General features: G+C 35.7%; 1 protein-coding gene across 1 annotated transcript in view; it reads right to left on the reverse strand.

Annotated features, from left to right (window-relative positions):
* The window catches only part of FBXL13 (F-box and leucine rich repeat protein 13), a 98550-nt gene that overhangs the window by 75802 nt on the left and 1562 nt on the right, over positions 1 to 21186 (reverse strand). Inside the window, exons 2-7 of the mRNA XM_074869907.1 lie at positions 15673 to 15776; positions 12970 to 13063; positions 11551 to 11618; positions 9699 to 9853; positions 7042 to 7151; positions 4916 to 5011 (exon numbers count right to left, since the gene is read on the reverse strand). Coding sequence (XP_074726008.1) covers positions 4916 to 5011; positions 7042 to 7151; positions 9699 to 9853; positions 11551 to 11618; positions 12970 to 13063; positions 15673 to 15776 — 627 coding nt within the window. The remainder of the gene's footprint in view (positions 1 to 4915; positions 5012 to 7041; positions 7152 to 9698; positions 9854 to 11550; positions 11619 to 12969; positions 13064 to 15672; positions 15777 to 21186) is intronic.

Consider the following 21186-nt stretch of genomic DNA (forward strand, 5'->3'; position numbering starts at 1 on the left):
AACTACATAGATTTGCACTTCTCTCTGGATCAAGGGAGCTGCATTCTTTTTAAATACAAAATGGAAGCATTTCAGTAGGCTTCCTGCTTTTCTGTAATGATTTTTGTTCCCTCTACACTTTACACATAAATAAAGCCATTATTTTCTGGCTTTCCCTGAACATTCACAGCTCTAGCTTCCAGCCCACATATGTAACAACTTGCACAACTTATCAACTTATCCCACATACACAGAAAATACTTGCAAAAATACTTTCAGCACAGCTGGCTCAGCCTGTTCTCTCTTGTGTGCCCTGAAGGCGACTCTCCAGAAGGTGCTTCCCAGCCCCAGATGCTTCCATGCACTCCTCCCCAAATCCCCACACTGCTGCTGTTGTCTTTTTGTTGATCCCAGTCCTTAACCCTCCCTACCACAACATAACCCAAGAGAACCAGTTCCCATTCCCACTGGCCCAACTTCTCTTGGGATAACTCCCTAGGAAAAACAGGAAACTGCTGCATCCCCATGCCCACGACAACCACAGCATACCCCACGACAGCTCAGTTTGTCTCACCACACCACACAAAAAAAGGAGGGAGGTGGCAAATCCTGTGCAGCACACCAGCCAGTTAACACAAAAAAACCCTGTTCTTGCCTCAGCTACTGCCTTCATCTATATCCCAAACCTATGTCCTCACTATCTCAAAGTAATGTTATTCTGTTCATTCTGTTAAAGACAGGATTTGGTGGGGTTTGGTTGTCTGGGGTTTTTTTTGGGGGGAGGAGGGGCCAGGGGCAGGGGGGGACAGACAAGAAAAGAGGGATGAGGATGGATTGAATGAAATTTTGGGGAGGCTTCTTCCTTCTCCCAGGGTGTCCCAGAAAGACCTGTTCCTATCTCCCCCTTACTCTGCGTGAAAACTGCCAGTTCACATCTCTGTGGTCAGCGCAGCTTTCAGAGCAGATACAGGGGTCTGAACCTCTTTGGTAAGGGCAAGAATTTAACTCACATTTCCCACAGATGGTGAAGGGACCAACTTTTTAAATAATGCCTAAAAGGAAGGCACCGATATATCCTTCTCCAATGTACATGAAAAACAACAGCAGCTGCTACACCCTGTACGCTCTAAAACTGCCTATGGACTCTCAGGCTAGAAAGGCAGAGACCTGCTTCACTGACAGATCCCAATAAGCTTAGCCTTGAGGCACTGCAGCTCAGTGAACACCCTGCACCTACAAAATGAGGCAGATCCACTCTTGCTTCACCTGTTTCTCCACCACTTGTTGCCTACCTCCTCCTCTGTACCCAAACAACTGTTCATGTCACCACACAAAGAACTGGATTAAGGAACTGATTCAACTGTCAGCTGATTCAGTAAAAGAAGAAAATGAAAGAAAATTTTTTGGACAGATCTGTTCCCTGATGTGGTTCCTATAAATCCCTGTAATGAACACAAAGGTGAGAACAGTGCTGGGGCAAGAAAATGTAAATGGGAATAACAGGAAGGTTGGGACAGCTTCTCTCCAATTATAATTGTGGGTCCAAGATCCTCAGAAAAACTTCAAGTTCTGAGGAACCTGAATATTGAAACCTTGAGCATTTGCAGTTAAATGATACTGAAGGATAATTTTAAGGATCTCTATTTTAGATCTAGGTGATAAACTCCTATCTAAGCTCATTTTATACTTTGTAATTCTTTAGTGAACTGGAGCATTCCTCACAGAAATAATATTATGTTACATATTAAAAGCTTTTTATTTTCCTGTGCTGTAAAGAGAGGGAAATAACAGGACTCAGACATAAGAAAACAGGACTGAAAAAAATAATATTTTAAAATTATTTACAACATACAAATAAGAATAGAAAACTACATTTGGTTCAGTTCAGTGAAGCAGCAGATATTACACATAGGAATATGTGAAAAGACAGAAACCAGTTTGCACCTCTTGTCTTTAGGAATACAAAGCTATGCGACATGTATACTGCTTAAGATGCAGGATTTTTATATTTCTTTATCTTTACCTGTGTGTTCAGTCACATGAAAAGAACTGTGACAAACAAGGCATACTCCTGAATGGGCATACTGCTAATTAAAGATCTTTTTAATTAATCAATCATCAGATTTGAAAATACTCAGAAATGTTATTGCCATTTATTGTTTCCTGAAAATCCAACAGATATTGACCACTCTCTAGTGAAAAACTCAACATCATCATTACTACAATGCAGTTTTTACTAACATTCCCTAATATATTCACCTTACCCTATTGCTGTTTTTCATTTTATTACCTCTCAGGTTTTTTCACTGCAGTGATATAATTAGTTTTGATTTCCTTTATGACATACAATTTCCTTAGCTTTAGCTCTTGGATTTGGATTTTAGATATGCAAATGTATTTAAATATAGACAAACAAAAATAATTCTTCTTCCTACAATGACATACTTATATATGGATCATAGAAATATGGCTTGAAATTTGTATGGATTATGCAATTTTCTTTTTTCTTATTCTTTAGGTTATTATTTCCTATTCAAATCAGTAGAATTCTCACTTCCTACTTCATTCTCCTCCTAAAGGCACATTAAAATATACGCTATGATGGGACCAAAGTCTAAACTGGCAAACTACCTTGCTTTTCAGCTCCAGACCTCAGAGTTGGAATTGCTCTAGAAATGGAAGACATCAATGTTCTCCGCTAAGCCACTAAAGTAGCACTTGACAGTATATTTGATTTATATAGGCTATAAAATTAAGTTCGTATATAAACAGAAGAGAAAAATCATATAATGTATTTTTACAGCTGCTCTGTAGCCTCAATCAAAAAGTACAGCTACATACCTCAGAACAGCTGTCATTCTTTTTGATATGTCAGTATCTGGATTCTGGTTTTCATGTGCAAAATCTTCATGCATGTGAGATCTGATTCTTTGTGACAGCAGCACATGTAACTGTGAACATGATGTGACCTCAAAAAAGGGCAACCTACAAGGATAGCTTAAAATGTCACTATATTTTGAGCTCATGGTTTGGAAGTCAAAAAACCAAGGCTCATAGATTAAGATAAAATAAACAGATTTCTCCCAAGCTACGGAATGATACTGTCAATATTGTTTGTTATAGGACTAACAGAAAGATTACACTGTTTCAGGGTTTTTAATGAAGAAAGGATGCTACTACCAACCTCAGAATTCCTGAAAATTTGAATAATCTTTTATTTAGATGTATGACAAGTTTGATAGTTATGGACGCATGCAAGCTATTCTATCTGAGATATATAGATATAGATGTAGCAATATAGACACAGATATACACACTCTCTTACATAGTACTATCTTTTATATATACTACTATTGTGGTGTATAATACAACCTTATTAGGAAAGAGAACATTAGGAGGTGGGCCTGTAGATCAAATTTTGATCATTCTGCTACTCATACAGTAAATTAATCTCTCTCTCTGTTTTAGTGGTGTTTATACTTGTATGGGAAGAACATTTCCTTTTGAGTGCACTGCTTTTGAAGAAGAGGTCATACTAGAGATTCTTCCTTAACTTGTATCAATGTCTCAGTAATCAGAGGTATGAGTATTATGACTCCTAAATTCTTTAGGAGAGATACTACTGCTGCTGCAAGGGGCCCATATCTGAATCAGTTAATAGCAGAAGTTCTCTGGTTACTGAACGAGCCAGTACTAAGAAAATAGCACTGACTAAACCCCACTGATGGACCCAAGTCAAAATAAACCAGTATCACATCCATGAAGACCATATGCACCACCAGTGGAATCCATATAGATAACATCAAGAGGACTTAAAGTATGCATGCTGTGTTTTTGGTGAGTAAGGTCTTTAAACTATGTACCTGATTTAGCTTACAGATTCAAGTTTCCTGTGATGTCAGTGGCATTACGCACATGCTTAAAATTAAGTGCCTGCATTTGGGTTTTAGACTTTATTGGATAAAAATCGAATCTTGAGTTCACTATAGTCCATATTATTTAAAAGAAAAACATATCATGTTTTTCTGAAATACCACTTTATTGGTTTTCCAATGTTAAATTAAGGGGGAAAAATGATAGGACAAATTAAAGCTTATAAATAAGAAGATAAAATGAAAACATTTTAGCAGTAGTTCCAATGTATCCCTCAACAGCAGTTATTTTCAGTAACCAACCTATAATTTAGTTAAACTGGCCTCTACAACTGAAGGTCCCACGACCAGTAGTTAATAATTCTGTCTTTTTTCTAAAATACTGCCGCAAATCAATCTTCTTGCTTCTGGAAAGAAATACCTTCTCTTCTGGAAGTTAGCATATGAACAAGCTTTCACTCTTTACAGTTACATTTTGTAAGGATACAAAAATACTGAACAAAGCAACTTTTTAAACAATCTAATTTAAACAAATTGAATAAAAATGTTTGGCAAGAAATCTCTCCCTACCCACTGTGCCCTTGCAGTAGATTCTCCTCTCCTCTACTCCTGCTTTCTGGCCTAGCAGTTTTTTCTGTTTTAAGGTGCTGCATAATATCCATACAGTTTCTCTATTTTTTTAAGAGAAACAAACTGCTTTCTATCACATTTGGGGCCTGGCTTATGAGCTTCTGTTCACTGCAAACAAACCCCTTTACTTGTCTCAGGAGTTCCACCCTCAACCTGTCCTACAGATATCCTGATTTCTTGGTCTCCCTTTTTGAGTCTCTTTCTTTCTTCATTTGTCTCAGCTCAGAGAAGCTTCTGGATGTCAGGTTAGGGCATACAGATTATGATCAGGTGCCACTGAAGGGAAGAATAACATTACCTTCCTTCAAAATGAACAATGTAAACAGGAACCTTCCCTTCCATCACACAAACACATCCTTTTCAACAAAACATTATACATGTCATTTATGAAATAAACATATTAAAAATTAAAAAGAACACCAACTATCACAAACCTGTAATATGGCTTTTTCTGGTAAATGGGATGTTTTATGTCTGACAGTAAGATCATTTGATTCAAAACAGCCTTTCTGACTTTCTTTTGCCAAACTCTGAAAAAAGATGGTACAAGAGAAGTAAAATTTTATCCTAACTGCAGGTTCAAAGTTTCAAATACATTTAAATATTCAAAAAATGAAATTAAACTTGCTAAAGTTAACCAGGTATTTTCAAATCTCCATATATAGTTACACATCTATGAACATCTGTAACTGATATTACTGAGAATAATCATAGTTTTAGGGGGCATCTCATGATTTTCCATCGTAGCAACACAATATAGAAGCATAGACCATCTGCATTTCCAAACTAAAACATTGTGTACACACAACATGACATAAACGTACTGTTAGCACATGCAAATTTTTCACATAAGTCTTCAAAAGGTATCACTACTAAAACCTCTCTGATGTTATATTGTATCCAACAATGTATACTGCATGAGATACTGAAGTATTTTTCGTGTATAATCTCAGTATGGGAGTAACATTGAACTTCTTATTCTTTTATTCTAGCTCCAGAAACAGAAAAGTTTCAGGTGTTATAAAATTGGTTTTCATTTGAATATTGCTACAGGGAAGAGAGAAGAGAAAAGAAAGAGGAAATATGTAGGAAAGGAGAAATCAGGAATAAAGAAAATGGAAAGGAGGAAAACAGTGGGATGGGAAAGCCAGAAAGAACAGAGTAAATGGAAATAATGAGCTTTAGATTGTAACTTCCCATTCTGAAAATTTATTTGCCCTTTAGTAGCAATGAGAGTTCTTCTGGCCCATTAAGTTTATTACATATTATAATCATTGATGGTTTAATTCTGCATTTTAAAACCAATGAATGTCATCTCAGATGTCCTGGATTATCCAAGATATCTACAAAAGACTGGGAGATACAACAAAGGATTGGCAGATGATTCTTACACTTCTTGAGCTTTAAGATGGAGGCCTGTCTGGTCTAGCCCTGCCTGAGATATTCCAGGGCATACTGAATTACACCAGAAACGTATCTTCAGGTGACTCAGTTGCACCCAAAATGACTACGAAAGGGTACACAATACAAAAGTACACAATTAAAAAATTATTCAGTTATATGCTTTCTGTTATATGCATTATAATCTAATTATGGAAGTCAAACCTATCCTTGCAACTGATACTAAGAATGAAAAGAATTTAAGGATATTACTACCTAGGAATGCCCTGATACGCTCCAGAAACAGGATATCTTTTGTGCACACAATCTAGTCAGACTAACAGTTTAAGTATTTTAAGAAACCAGCAATAAAAGAGGAGAAAGAAAATGTATGGGAGAGAGAAGAAACAAAAATAAAAGCAATTGATAAATTGTCCGTAGCTGGTTCCATTCTGACCATCCTACAGTTGGGGAAGGAAAAGCAACCAAACAGCGGGAGAGCTTTATCTGTGTGACCATGATTTTCAGAACCCCCATGCTATTAGCAGCGGCTGGGTCTTACAGCTCCCATCTCTCCCCTTCCCCACATGGTATCTGCTGAGCATCCCACCAACCCATGGCATTCTCTTCCTTGGCAGGAGAAACCTTCCCAGAAATGAGAAGAGCCCTGTTTTCACAGTGAGACCAGATAGGGCTGCTGGAAGTTGGGTATATGGGGCTGTCCACTGCTGTCTACTCTCAGGTGGTCACAATTTTGGTTACCTCACACTTTTGGGGAGGAGATGAGGTTACTGAGACTTCTTCTCACTCTGTAGGAACCTACACCTCTTGGATTCTGGTGGCAGGGATCCAGAGGCATCATCTTTACTGATTTTCATCTCAGCTGGTAATATCACCCCTAAAACATCAGCCACCTGATCCAAGCCAGCTAGATCACTAATAATATACAACAACACTCAACCCCTTTTGCTGCATAAGATATGACCAAACTTTTACTTGTAGAATATAGAGGTAATGATCTGCTTTCCATAATGCCAAAAGTACTAAGTAGTAGTATTAGCAGTAGCACACTAAAATGCTTCATTAATATTGATAGAATTGTTTTTCCATAACAGTTAGAATTAAAGGAGTTAATCTTTAATCACTGGGCTTACTACATTTAAAGTATTATACTGCATACCTCAAAATATGCTTTTGTTTTCGAAGAACTGTAGGCCTCTGCATGCCAAGCTTTCACGACAGCATTTAAATATATTTTGTTAAAGACCTGTTGCAGTCTCTTCGCTGCCACTGAAAATATACATAATTATAACCAATCTGAGGACCACAAGCAAAAACAAGTATGTCATTTAAATGCTTCAGATGAATGACTGTCTCTCAAATTACATTTCAATAAAATAGTATTCAATTCAGGTTCTGTAAAGAAATAAATAACAACTTTTTACAATAGATAATTAAGACTGTTGCAATAGGATTTCAAGTTAGCAGGCAAGGCATAAACATGACATATTTCCAATTTATCAGAGTTGTGTATAAGACATTACTGATCTACAGTTTGATCTACCAAATTACACAGTAATTTCTCAGAGCCTGGAGGTGCAAAATGTATACAGACCTCAGTGAAATAAAATACAATAACAAAACTTTAATACTATTTCAGATGGCATAGAAGTCAAAAGTTGTAAGAATAAATTCAGTAAAGTCAAGTGCTAAGTGTTAAATGTACAAAGAAGAGTAAAGCAGCATATGAAAGATCATGTGTTCATTATAAATTAAACATTTAAATAATTACTTTTACGAAAAGTTTGGAAGGAATTGAATTTGCTTTAGTCTGGCACAAAAAAAGGTATGGGGGATAATATAACTGTCCTTTTATTTGTAAAAGGTGTTACAAATACAATCGAAAAAATGCTCTTCACAGCCACTAAAATAAAATCAAGAGGAAATAAGTGCAATTTTCTGCAAAAAATTAAGTCATCATTAAAATTTTTATCAGTTAACTTTGTAAAAAAACCCTGTAATAAGCTACAAAGGGAGCTGAGAGACTCTTCTTGATACTTTCAAGAAGATATAGCTGTTTAAGTAGCTTAGCCCTATATAATCCTATTTTATGAACAAGGACTAAGCTTGATTAGTGTGACATGCAGTCTTTGCTGTCAAAAGTATTAAAATGTAAAGTTTGATATATTAAATGCACTCTATAGAATCACTTATCTACTATTTTTTTAACAAAAAGGTGTCTTGAAATTCAACTGAAATAAATTATTATACAGGTACATTTAAGATCCATTCTTGTTTGTGAAAAAAAAAAAAAAAATCAATGTATCTCAAATCTGGCAAGAGATGCAGTGTCAACAGTATAAATCTAAGTCTATTTTCTCTTACCTGAGTCATGGTCAACCACTATGTGTTCTAGGGAAGATATTGTATGATATTACTTAATTATACACTTTAATAACTGTACACTTTACACTTTAATTACAAACTTTAATAACTTTTTAGGCTATACAACCAGTAAGGTACAGAAACTAGAAATATTTGCAAAGCAAATGCCTACAAAATAATATCAAATTTTCATTGCCCAAGGGAGGGGTCTGGACTCTCAGGACTGCAAGGGAAGTCCAAACTGCATCTACATTAATTTGCTCTGACTTTCAACAATCAGGACCTAACAGCCCACTGACCTGCCCCTTAATTCTTTCTCACAACACATTGTTCACTCTTGAACTTTTTCCACAGATCACCCCTTCATGGGCTGTGTTCACAGTACAGTAGAGTTCTACTACAAGCAGATTCCCAAAGTGATAAAATTTTAAGAAAAAAATACCTACTTTTTTTTTTTTTATTCTCTGTCATTCCAGCAACCTTGTTTATAGTGCAATCCCACAACAATTATACTGGTACTAGTCAAGAGTCAATGAAGAGTTACGCAGTCAAGAAGGGCTCAATGGCATTTTTCTGTATGTCAGCTTTGTCATGGAAGGAAATATCTTGTGTAATTATGCCCTCTAGATATCTGCTCCTCTGCCTCTGTGAATCTAAAATTAACAAAAGGTGCCTTGGCTGAAAGTAATATTTAGAAGAGAATATAAAAGGAAGTAATAAAAAAGAATAGGAAATCTCTGAAAACTGCCTAGGGGAGTGAGACAACAGCTTAGGCCTCCGGCTCTGTAAGAGCAGTGTTTGAGTCATACATAACCGCCTGAGCTCAAACAAAAGCTATAGGTAGAGCTTTTGGCCCATTCTTCACTTTTATGAAACTTCTGTCTGGGAGGACTCAGGTTCAGAGTCTGTGTTCACAGATGCTGCTGTGTGGAGACATTTTTAAAAACCCATACCTGGAAGATCTGTGGGACACAAAGTCTCAGTCAGAATGAACAAAGTATTTATTTTTTCTGTCTTCTGACTTTTTTGACTTTGATCTTCACTCCTTCCCCACCTTTCATCATGCATTCCCTTTAACTGACTCCAACTCTGTGATCCATCCTGTTTTATCTCTATCACTGTACTCTTCACCTCCCAGAAAAGCATCCTGACTCACTCCACCCTGTACTTCTGACATACACTCCATTTCCCTAACACCTCCCAAGCCTGCTTTGGATCAGCATCACTGCTCAGTCTTTAGAGAAGAGTACCAGCACTATCTGTCCTAACAAAGAACACAAGGAACTGACTCTCATGGCATTCATGGCAGCAAGTTGACACACGTCAAACAATGAATGGCATCCTGCAAAAAGATCACTAGATAAATTGTTGACCAAGCATATTTATACAGCATAATTTGCTTTTATATAGCACGTATTTTTTGTCTTATGCAAAGCAGTTACATAGACTTACATGTCATTTTTTCCTTGTGAATCTGCACCCACATGCTCCACTTCTGTATAATAATTCTTAATATTTGGACATTATAATGGACTACTGCTAGAGCCATCCTCTGCTTTGCCTTTTTTCTTTTGTTCTTTTTCAGCAGATTATATTTTATCCATCCTCTGAATTGTAAAACAGAATGAGTAATTTAATATGGCTCCCAACCAGAATGAAGTAAAGCCTATAAAACTTGTAGTTTGCTGTAAAATACAAAGCAGTCAAGCTCAACAATATAAACTTCTGAATAGAACTGATGTTCGTTATTTATAATTTAAACAAAATACGCATTGATAATTTTTTCAGTAGTAATTCATTCTCTCATTTTAATAAAATTTCTACTTGTTCATGATATTCTACAGTATTGAGCAATAAAAACTTTCTTGCTTCCACCATCATATACTACTCCTGCTGCTGTCAGCTATACTTTAGTGTACAGATCTGTATTTAAGGGAGGACATTTGAGTGTTTATAGAAAATAATTTAAAAGTGCTAGATTGCAAGCATCTACTTAAGTGCTATTTACATTTTCTTGGCAATACCAATAAAAATTAATATTATAGAATACAAATTCAATTTATAACTTAACAGTTTTAACCTTTGGTAAAAATCTCATTTCTCTTCTAAGCTAAGTAATGAGGAATAATTAGATTCAGAACAAAAAATGTATTTCAAATTAATCACATCTCACTGATATATTAAAATACACTATCTCTTCATATCTGATTTGCTGGAAAGACTACTGAATAAATTAGACTTTACATGACTACTTTCATTTGCCAAAATCTCTCTCATTTCAAATTTAAAAAAAAAAAAAGAATTTCATTTCATATAGTTGGGAGTAATTATAAATGTAACATTCTACTGTTCAGTCTGACTTTTGTGATAATTAAACAAAACTGTTAGCTCAGACAATCTTCAAAATACCGCTGCAAAGGAAAAAGGAATAATCTTCCATGTCCCTCATGTATAAGACAAAAAGGGGAAGAAAAAGGGTTTCTCTTGTAGCAAGAACGACTCAGGTGTTAGGAAAACATTTCTAGTAGAAATGACTGTGCAGTACTGGAATAAACTGCCTGCAGAGATTGTCATGTCTCCAACACCTGTGATTTTTAAGACGACTAAAACCAGCCAAGACAAATGTTCACCAAGACTAACCACAGCATAGCTTGAAAATCTTCACCTCCCTAGCAGTTCTGTGATTCTTAGCAGGGATTTACACAGTGTTCCTACAGAGTTGTACCTCCTATCTAATTAGCATTGTATGGTTTTCAAAACAAAACAGCCCAAACTTATCTGTTCTAAATGGAGGATCATTACATTTTGATACACATGCTTATAACAAATAAATCAGTTAATGTGTTGTGATTATCATATTTTAAAACATATTTATATATTATCCCCATTTTTAAAAGGAAAATTTGAATTGCATAAAGTATGAGTTACATAATTCCAAGCATAAAGGAAACCGAAGAAAGAGCAGAAGAGAATGCAAATCTTTTACTTTCAGACCCAAATGCAAATTATCCTTTTATTCCTGGGTATACTACCATATTCCTGGCAAATAGAACTGATTAAAGTACAGAAGTGTCAAAGGACTTTGTTCAGGTCTGGATCAGGCAGAAACTCAGAATTTACTAGTTTTAACATAGAATAACATTGCTGAAGAAAAGTAAAGCCAAATCTAAGTTTCTAATCTCTCTTCACGTTGTTCTACTAAAATTAAAACTTTTTCATTCCCCAAAGGAACTTCATAAATAGTGCTTTCGTAAAAGATTTTTCCAAGATGTTCCTGATGTATATGTAAAATGCATGTACTTACCCAAAATACAGCTTCATTAAGTTTCTGCTGTAAAAGTCCCATGCTTTGGTACATAATTCTTCAGTCATCTAAACAAATCATTTATGACATTAGTACACAAAACAGTGCTGTGTTATGAATATTTAAAAATCAGACAAAAATATGAAATCTTGTATTTTCCATGTTGACTGGTGCAAATTAATCTATTTTAAAGAGACAAATGTTCAAATTCTGTGTATAGTTAGAAGTACTTTGCTACCAAATTATACTTCTGTTTTTACATACAGAAGTTAAAGGAAAAGCTACGTTAGCATACAAAACAGAATTAATATGTGTGCTTGAGGGAAAGCTCAATAACTGAAATTCGGTCTTTCATCCCTCATATCCACTCTTTTCTTGACCAGCTGTATCCAGCAATTTAGCATATTAAACAAATACTTTAGTTATTCTTTGCAAAAATCTTTTCATGACCCATTGCTATGTAAATAATTTATCATATGATTCTAACTCATAATAAACTTGCTTGAACTTCTACAAAACCAAACTGCATCAGAATATCCCTGTAAAAGAAAATATGGTCCTTTGAATGTGCAAATACCAATTGGGCCTCGGAAAGTACTGTCTTTTATCTCATTTATTGTTCTTACTCCTAAGAAAATCTATGAGAGAAAATCTGACTGTGAGACGTTTGTATATTTATAGATATAGTATATAAATCAACCATTCCACTTTTAGACTGATTAATATTTGAGTGGTTGGTAAAAGAGGAAACAGCTGAAATGAAATTGCAGTACACTCACAGTACAGATGTACTAAGAGAAGACAAAATCAAGTACAGTTATACACTTATAACTAAGAGAAAAATCTGGTGACACTGCATGCCAGCTTACTGACTAAATTGCTTAGACCGCTTCCTTGCATGGTCTTACAGCAACTTTCTCCTTCTCTGAATGTTTTAAAATAACAGCTTTTCTTCTCTACAGGTGACATTTTTTGATTGGCAAAACTCCTTATTGCTTTATGTACAATAATACTGCATTTACCTGTAACTACTAATCATTAGCATTGACAGCACTTTCCAAGATGTATTAGTTCAAGTGTAATTTTAGAAATCGGTCTAAGTAAAAATAAATAATGCATAGAAAAAACATGCTACAGAAACTAGATTCATATTTATGTGGAACTCTTTTTAAAATTATGATCAAATATGAAACAGGAACTACTTGTTCCCTACCATATACCTGGATGCCATGCTCACCTCTGATGACATCAGTTTTTGTATACAAATCAGTATCAATAGAAAGAAATGCAAAGTATCATACTCCTTGCGTTAGCTATAGAAGAGTAAAATGAGAAAACTTAAAACCAGAATGAGTATTCTGTATTAGAAGATCTGTTCACAGCACAGAGTTAATGCAGCAAATGTTCAATAATTTTTACCAGTTGTTCACCATCTAGTCCAAAAACAGCGCTCAGGTAAGTTTCTGAAATCCTCTTTAATTTTGGGTGTAAAGACAGATCAATATGCATATACCTTTAAAAGAGAAGTAAATTATATTAACCATATTAGTATTCCCAAAAGAAAACACATCTTTTCTCTGTACCTAATAGATTACAGTTACATGTTATGGTATTATATTGTCATTATTAAAAGATTAAGACGTATCTCACTTTCATTACAAATACCTATAGCACCCATTTTTTAAATGTGTTTACAAAATATGAAAACAAATTATCATGTTTTATTGCTGCTCTTAGATCTATGTTGAAATACTGTGTACATCAGAGCTTAATACACTTCATGTATTCTATGTATTAAGCCCTGTATTTTAGACATTTCCCATCAGATTATACTGCTTTATTTCTCATCTTAATACTGACTGAACAGCCATTTCAAATTTTCAGTAGTTGGAGCAAAGTTTCCTGCTGTTGCAAACAGGCTGTACCACATCTAGGTAGGTAAACTAGATTTTTTTCATTAAAAAAAAAAAAAGAAGACACACTGCAAGAGCCAATCAAAAAAAGACTACGCTGCATTATACTTCCATGAAAAATATGGAAATAAAAAGTATTTACCAGAGAGCCAAAATTAAAAGAGAAATCAAGTCAGTTTCCAACTTCTAGGAAAGACATCACAAATACTGTAAAGTAAACAATAAAACCTCATCATTATGGTTCAGGCTGTTGGTGCACCTTGTGATATGAGGAACCGTCTTACCCCATGAGAACCCCAGGGAAAGGACACAATAAGGGCACAAATCTGCATCACCCACTGTAATGATTTTACCTGTTACCACAACGTACTTAAGTCTGTCTGAGTGCATGCAGAGTGGTTGGGGGTCCAGACAACTCCTGAGATCTCTGCTTGAGTGAGCCCAAAGATTAAGGATTTATTATCCACCTCCTACTGAAGACTTCAACCAGAAGTGACAATTGCACAGAATATAAAAGTGAGGTAGGTACCTCACCAGCTTTGAAATTACAGCTTCTTCACACTGCAAAACATGCCTATTTTCTTACCATTAACCATGACTTTGTCCATTATATTGGCTTCCCTCTTTTTTCCAGTTCTCATTCTCTAAGATTTTCTAGGTCACATCTAAATAGATCAGCAGTGTCTTTTGGGGTGCTTTAATCAAGTGAGGAACACTGCAATTTTCTGACAACAATGAGGCATTTTACAGAACTCAGTATCTCAACAGAACAGTCCCTTATTAAAAAGTTTTATCTACTTAACCTGAACTCTGAAAAATTATATTGTATAGACTTTACATGTAACACAGAATATAATTCATATTGAATTAACACTTTCCATCTCATTCCTGTACAAAGTTCTTTCACTCCTCAGCAGTTTTTTCCTCCAAGCATCCTTATTGTTATGAAATTTTGTTCATCTTTCTTCTTACTTGCTTACACTACTATCTCAGTAGAAATTTTTCTCAATATTTGAAGTTTTCCTGCAACTTAATCCTGATGATATCCTAAAACATCAGGCTTGATATTGCACGGCTGTGACACCTACAAATGAAACCTCATTCTTAGATGAAGTTCAGCAACTAAAAAAAGAGGGTACTTCATCTTCTTAGTGATTCATGTCAACACAAATACCATTATAGCTTGTTTCTCTTCCCTCTGCATCTACTGAAGTTTCATCCTGATATTAAAAACCTTCAATGAACCAGAATTTATAAACCTTAAAGATGGCATATTTACAAAACACAACTTTTCTTGAAACACGCATGAAATTACTTAATTACATGTGTAAGTTAAAGCAGGAGGGGAAGTAACTTCCACAGGAGCTGCACCAACAGTAATGAACATGCTTCAAAAAAAGGTAAGAACATATGATCTCACAGTACTCAAAACTAATGCAAAACTTTGTGTCTTGTTTTCTGCACAGTAATCTAAGAATACACATACACGTTTTCTCTCTTGTCAGGTACAGACTAGCTCCAAATTAATCAAGGGCTTTTTTCTATAAGTGGGCAAAAAGCACTAACAAGTCTGAGAAAAAGCACTTGCTGTGAAACATATTTTTAAAAATTCAGAATGGCATTTTTAGCCTATAGAAGTTGCACGTATTTTAGAGACCAAAGCCTCCTCCCATTTAAATCAATCACAATATTTTCTAAGATTCCAGTGTAGAGAGAACTAAATCCTTAAGTCTTTTTTATCGCCTCCTGTGATGACTTCACTTAAAAGGGTGAAAGATCACACAGAGAAGAGAAAAAATGAGAAATACTACAATAAATGATTCAGTGCTTGAAGGCCACATCCCTGGCTCATATAAGTAAGTATACCATGGACAGCAATGAACAAGTTAACACTACCTCTGTTTCAATTACTGCAAAAGTACGGGTTTAATATATTAACTAAACAAGGAGGAGCTTTAAGTAAAGGTTATATTCATTAGGTATCCTCTAGGCAAAAAAGACATAGATATCAAAAGAAAGTATTTTCTGTTTTTAGAAGATATTGTCTTACTGTATTTGCTATATCATATGCCATTAATATTTGAAGAAAAAGCAGTATCAGCATGTAACTTGCCATCTACACAGTAGATGCTGTGCCATTAGCATGTTTTAAAAGTCCAAGTTCACTACTATAAACCACATAGCACACACACAATCATTTAGTATGTACCAAAGGACAGCATCTAATCCCTTTTCCATTATTTCTCTGAGCTTTTCTTCTAAAAATGTAAGTGGATCTTCTGGACGCATAACAATTACACCACAAAGCAGCACCTGCAAGAAGAAACTGCAAATTAATGCCTTTGTGTTAACAGCAAAATAGCATCTAGACATGAAACTGTTAAAATAAACACAAGTTTACTAGCATCTTTTAAAATATTGTAAAATAGAGGCTTTTCTTTTTATCACTTACCTTACCTTTCATTCTATTTTTGAAGGTAGTATTGCATGTATCAGCATATTTCAATTGATAGACTTCAAAGCACTGGGTTTAGGATAGTAATAAAATATGTGGTATTTCTTTAACAATTCTTACTAAGAATTTAATTGCTTTTAATGTGCATTAAAGAAAGAATATATAGAAGATTGCATAATTTTATTTACTTAATGAAAAGCAGAATTTAAAACAAGATTAATCCTGTGTAGTAAAGAGTATGTTGAATGGGAATCATGCCCAGAAATTGATCTTGTAACCAATATTGAAAACAAAATGCAGTTTAAAAAAATATTTCCTTTTCAGGATTGTGTTATCACATTACTTTGTATTATCTTCTAGTAATAATGCACAATAACCAATGAACCATTTTTCTCATTTGCTCTTTAGCTGTCATCAGCTAAAGTTCATAGATCATTTATTTTTGGATTGTGAGCTCACATACAGCAAAAACGTCCAAAGTATATTGATTTTTAAAAGTATACAGGCAAATTACAGTTATTTAAGTGAATATTTAATGAAAATTATAAACTGGAAGGTTTTGCATCTGGTAAAAATTTCAAAACATGATTGTATATGTTTAACTAGTCATTAATCTATGTTAATGCAAAAGATGCTGTCCTGGGACACTCTCTTGTTTATACTTCCCTCTGTTATAAAGAAACTAGCTTTTATTAGTTATCACAACATCAGTTTTTAGATTTTCTTTCAGCCCTGACTCTCAGAAAACTGTTTTTCTTTGCCTCTGCCCACTTTTCACTACCATCACCCTCCATGGTGCAGATGGATGGTACACATCTAAATTTTGCCATTCAGAGTCTGCTCAGGCCTTGATAAGCTCACCACCAAAATTCTGAGTATGCAATCTCACCATCCACTTACGTTTCATTTTCCCAAACCACGGCCTTTCACCTATGCACTCAGGGGGTAGAAATACTTTCTTCATTTTCTAACATCCATATTGATTCTGACTTGTTATTACCGTAATACAACTGGTCTATATAAATATAAAACTAAATTTTAAAACCAGGAAATATCTGAAGCAACAGCTACGTGTTTGATGGATCAAGACAACACAGTAATATAATGGTTTACTCACTGTACAAACTCAAATGATGCAATACTACTTTCCTTTGAAGATACAGTCTCTCACTATTATTACATTAATGTGGAGCATGTGCTTGAATCCTTTTCAGGAAGCATGCTGAGAGGACAAGGGAAAAGAGGAAGGCTCTATATCAAAAACATGCTATGGATATAGAGCAAAAGCCATGCACAGCATGAGCAAAAAAAGGCACCCTGTCACAGATTCACAGAATCACAGAATTGTCAAGGTTGGAAAAGACCTTGAAGATCATCCAGTCCAACCATCAACCCAACATTCACAGTTCCCAACTACACCATATCCCTCAGCGCTATGTCGACCCGACTCTTAAACACCTCCAGGGATGGGGACTCCACCACCTCCTTGGGCAGCCCATTCCAACGCCCAACAACCCGTTCTGTAAAGAAATGCTTCCTAATATCCAGTCTAAACCTTCCCTGGCACAACTTGAGGCCATTCCTTCTTGTCCTATCGCTTATTACTTGGTTAAAGAGGCTCATCCCCAGCTCTCTGCAACCTCCTTTCAGGTAGTTGTAGAGGGCGATGAGGTCTCCCCTCAGCCTCCTCTTCTCCAGACTAAACAACCCCAGTTCCCTCAGCCGCTCCTCGTACGACATGTGCTCCAGACCCTTCACTAGCTTCGTTGCCCTTCTCTGGACATGCTCCAGTAATTCAATGTCCTGCAAAGTGGGCCCTCACTCTGAAGAGGCAGAGGGCAGGGCAGGCAGGTAGAGGGAGAAGCCTGGGAACTTTTGCATGCTAAAGAGATCTTCCAGATGCTAATCAGAATACTGTGCAGAATCAGACAATAATGTAAACTGGAAGAGATCTCTGAAGGTTGTGGAACATAAATTGGGGAGGACCCATCATTGGAAGTGTTCAAAGTCAGGCTGACGGGACTCTGAATAATCTGATCTAACAAAAGATGTCCCTGCCCACAGCAGGGTTGTTGGACTAGGTGATCTCTGAAGGTTCCTTCCGACTCAAACCTTCTGTGATTCTGTGTTAAGACCAATATGAAAAGGCAAAGAAAAATATTTCTTTATGCACAGACACAATGAAAGGCAACTGTCTTCAGTTTAGACACCTTGAGTATTTATAACACTAATCCACACACTGATTCCAACCTTAGCATATCTTCAATTTTATGAAAAATGTAATTTGCAAAGTATATCTTAATGGTTGACTATATTAAGAAAATATTATAAATCCATCACTTATCTCTGATGACATACAATTTTAAAGAATATATAGGCAGTTAAATGGCTTTCATCACAAATTTTCCCATGGACAGATTTCCCAAAGCCAATTCCAATGTTGGTCGGCTACTCCCTCTGCTGGATTAAGCCAGTACGTGTCTTCCATATGAACGCCATTTTTTATTATTTCAAGTGTTGTTTACCTTTTTTTTTCCTTTTTCAAACAAAACCAACTTTTTTTCTTTGGATGTTCTGAAAGGTCTCCAACACAGGAAATCCAAACTATCCGACCATATACTGGAGTGCAAGGCCTCAGTTTAACATTTGAGAATTCCTTTAGAAAATTTAAATAAGGAAGGATTGTAACACCTGGTCTTGAAGTCCTCATTCAGGTACTTTTCAGTGATACTTGGGCCAGGTGTAAAACCAAAAACAATTAAGACAAATCTGTACAAGTCTGGATACTTCTATTAAACTTCTACAAAACTCTCAACAATCTGAGAGTCCATTGACAATTTTTCTCAATCTATAAATCGTATTCATTCATAACATTAAACAACTAAAAGTATACTCATATGTCAAATGATCGTTAGTCACGTATCATCACAACCCCCAGCTAACCAACTAACAAACAAGTATTTAAAAAAACTATCAACAAAACTGCTACAGTGCAACTAAGTTAGCAGGCTTGAATTAAATATTTAGGTCATGTTTTTATATGAACTGTTCCTATTCATCAATCTGAAAAAGCTCACCTGTTGTTTAAAAGTTCACAAAGGAAAAGTCCTAAAATCGTACAGCATTCAGTTTAAAGTTCAGTAATGGAAAACCATTTTCAGCCTCCCTTCCTGTGTACATTTAGCGACTCTTAAAAATACATGCATACCTGCATATATATATTCTTATTCCTTATTCATATGTGAGAGTTATTGAGAATCAGCATATTCATCATCTGAATAAAGTAAAATATATTATATTGATATCTAACAAGTTCTACAAACTCTTCAGCTGTAACATTTTTTCATCATTGAAATGACCTCAGTACACAGAGCAATAGTTTTGTTGACACTGACATTTTCTAAATAGTAACTTCCATTTCTTTCCACCACCAAATAGGCAGCACGACTGCGTGGCATGGATGATGACTACCAGCTGTGCCTTAGAAAATATTCCCTAAGAGGATGAAGAGACATCCATGTCTTGCCTATAAAGTTTTCCAAAGCCAGATGTTTCAAGACCTAAATTCTATGCCCCAAATATCAGGTAATCTAAACACAACATATTCATTTTACCAAAAAATTCTTAACAGTGGCTTATTTTCATCACTTTCTCTTACTCCTAATCCTGGACAAATCAACACAGCATCCACTCAACAGTCATTTGTAAGAGATATAACAAGCTTTAAACGTAATGATCCTCCCAAACGCCCTAAGCTATCCAGAATCAGATGTAATTTTGTTAACAGCTCCTGTTGTTTTCTTGCAAACCCTCATAATGTGCAGTGCTTTTCCAGGAGCACTTACTAAAATGAAGAGACTGTATGTTTTCCTGTTGAATATCAAAAAATGAACTAAATAGGTTCCCCAAAAAACTCTCTTTCCTGTGAAGCTTGGATAAAAGCCCTTGACCGTGGTCAGTTTTGATGTGTTGTGACTACTGCCTTTCCCTGCTCACCATAATGATCTTACTGTGTCTTTGTGTTTTCATGCCCACTGTGTTTCTTATGTCCATTTGCTGACTCACCATCGGTTTATAAGGCACTTGGGCAGATAATGTCACTTGATAAATGTACAGCACCTAGCACAACATAATATCCTGAGTCATTACCTAGGTTTCTAAGCATTACAATGATGATAACTATTACAAGAAGTAGCATGTGAGACCAATATTTAAAAAAAAAAGTACCAAGAAAGGTATGAATTTTTATTTGTTGCTACAAATGCGTGTTATTTCCCAGCATCGTACTTCCAGCACTGAAGATGTGTTGTTCACTGTACATTCAAACTACATTACCAATTATACATTTTAGCTATTCTGTAACACCTTGCTTCAACGTCAATGCAGTTATAAGTATTATTATTATTCCATATCTACCTGCAATAAGAGACTACACCCTAAAATCAGATGTATTTTGCAAAGGCAGCGAAAGCCTGCTATCCCCAGGAGGAGTCCTAGCAAGGTGGGCAGCAGCGCGAAGCAGCAAATTAACAATGGTAATGAAACTGATGCAAAACAGTGACAAAACGGTTGTCAACTTTGTCTCTTCCAGAGACACAGAAAATCTGGTCCGCTACTGCTATTCCTGTGAAGGGAAGAGGCGAAAAAGACGAGGGTGTGAGAAACACATAATGAAGCCAAGACTGGCCATGAGCTTCTGCCTTCCCTAACCCAGAGTAGAAAGCCTGGCTTGTCTCAAAGGCTTCTCTCTTCCAGCCATGACCCCATTCCTCTTTCGACCCCTTTAGCCATTTACCCTTCACAGCAAAATTCACTTGGGTCGTACAGCAGAAAAATCTTAAACCAGCTCTGCATCCATATTTAATTCTAACACAGTTAAGAATACAGCTACTAACAACAGGAAAAGTCGTCATATGTGTAGTGTTTGCAGGATTACAGTCTGCCTGACTTTTTATGGATTCTGTTTAAAAGCAAATCTGGATGAGAACTAAAGAGAGGAATCAGACAGGAATGAAACAGACGCAGCAGGGAATCCCAAATTATTTGGACATGATTATTTGGACTACAACTGTGTTTGGACAATGTCCAAACCACAGCCTAATCATAAAAAGACTTAAGCAAATGGACATTTTAGATCTCTATATCCTTAATTCTGAGAATATGTGTATAAATGTTCATAGGTCTCAGCTTAGCTTTGATGTTCCTTAATACAGGGATCAGTATCATCTCATTTATATTCAGGCCAAGCATACTGTAACTTCATAAAGA

Source organism: Strix uralensis, chromosome 5 (genome assembly GCF_047716275.1).
Source record: "Strix uralensis isolate ZFMK-TIS-50842 chromosome 5, bStrUra1, whole genome shotgun sequence".
Taxonomy (NCBI): domain Eukaryota; kingdom Metazoa; phylum Chordata; class Aves; order Strigiformes; family Strigidae; genus Strix; species Strix uralensis.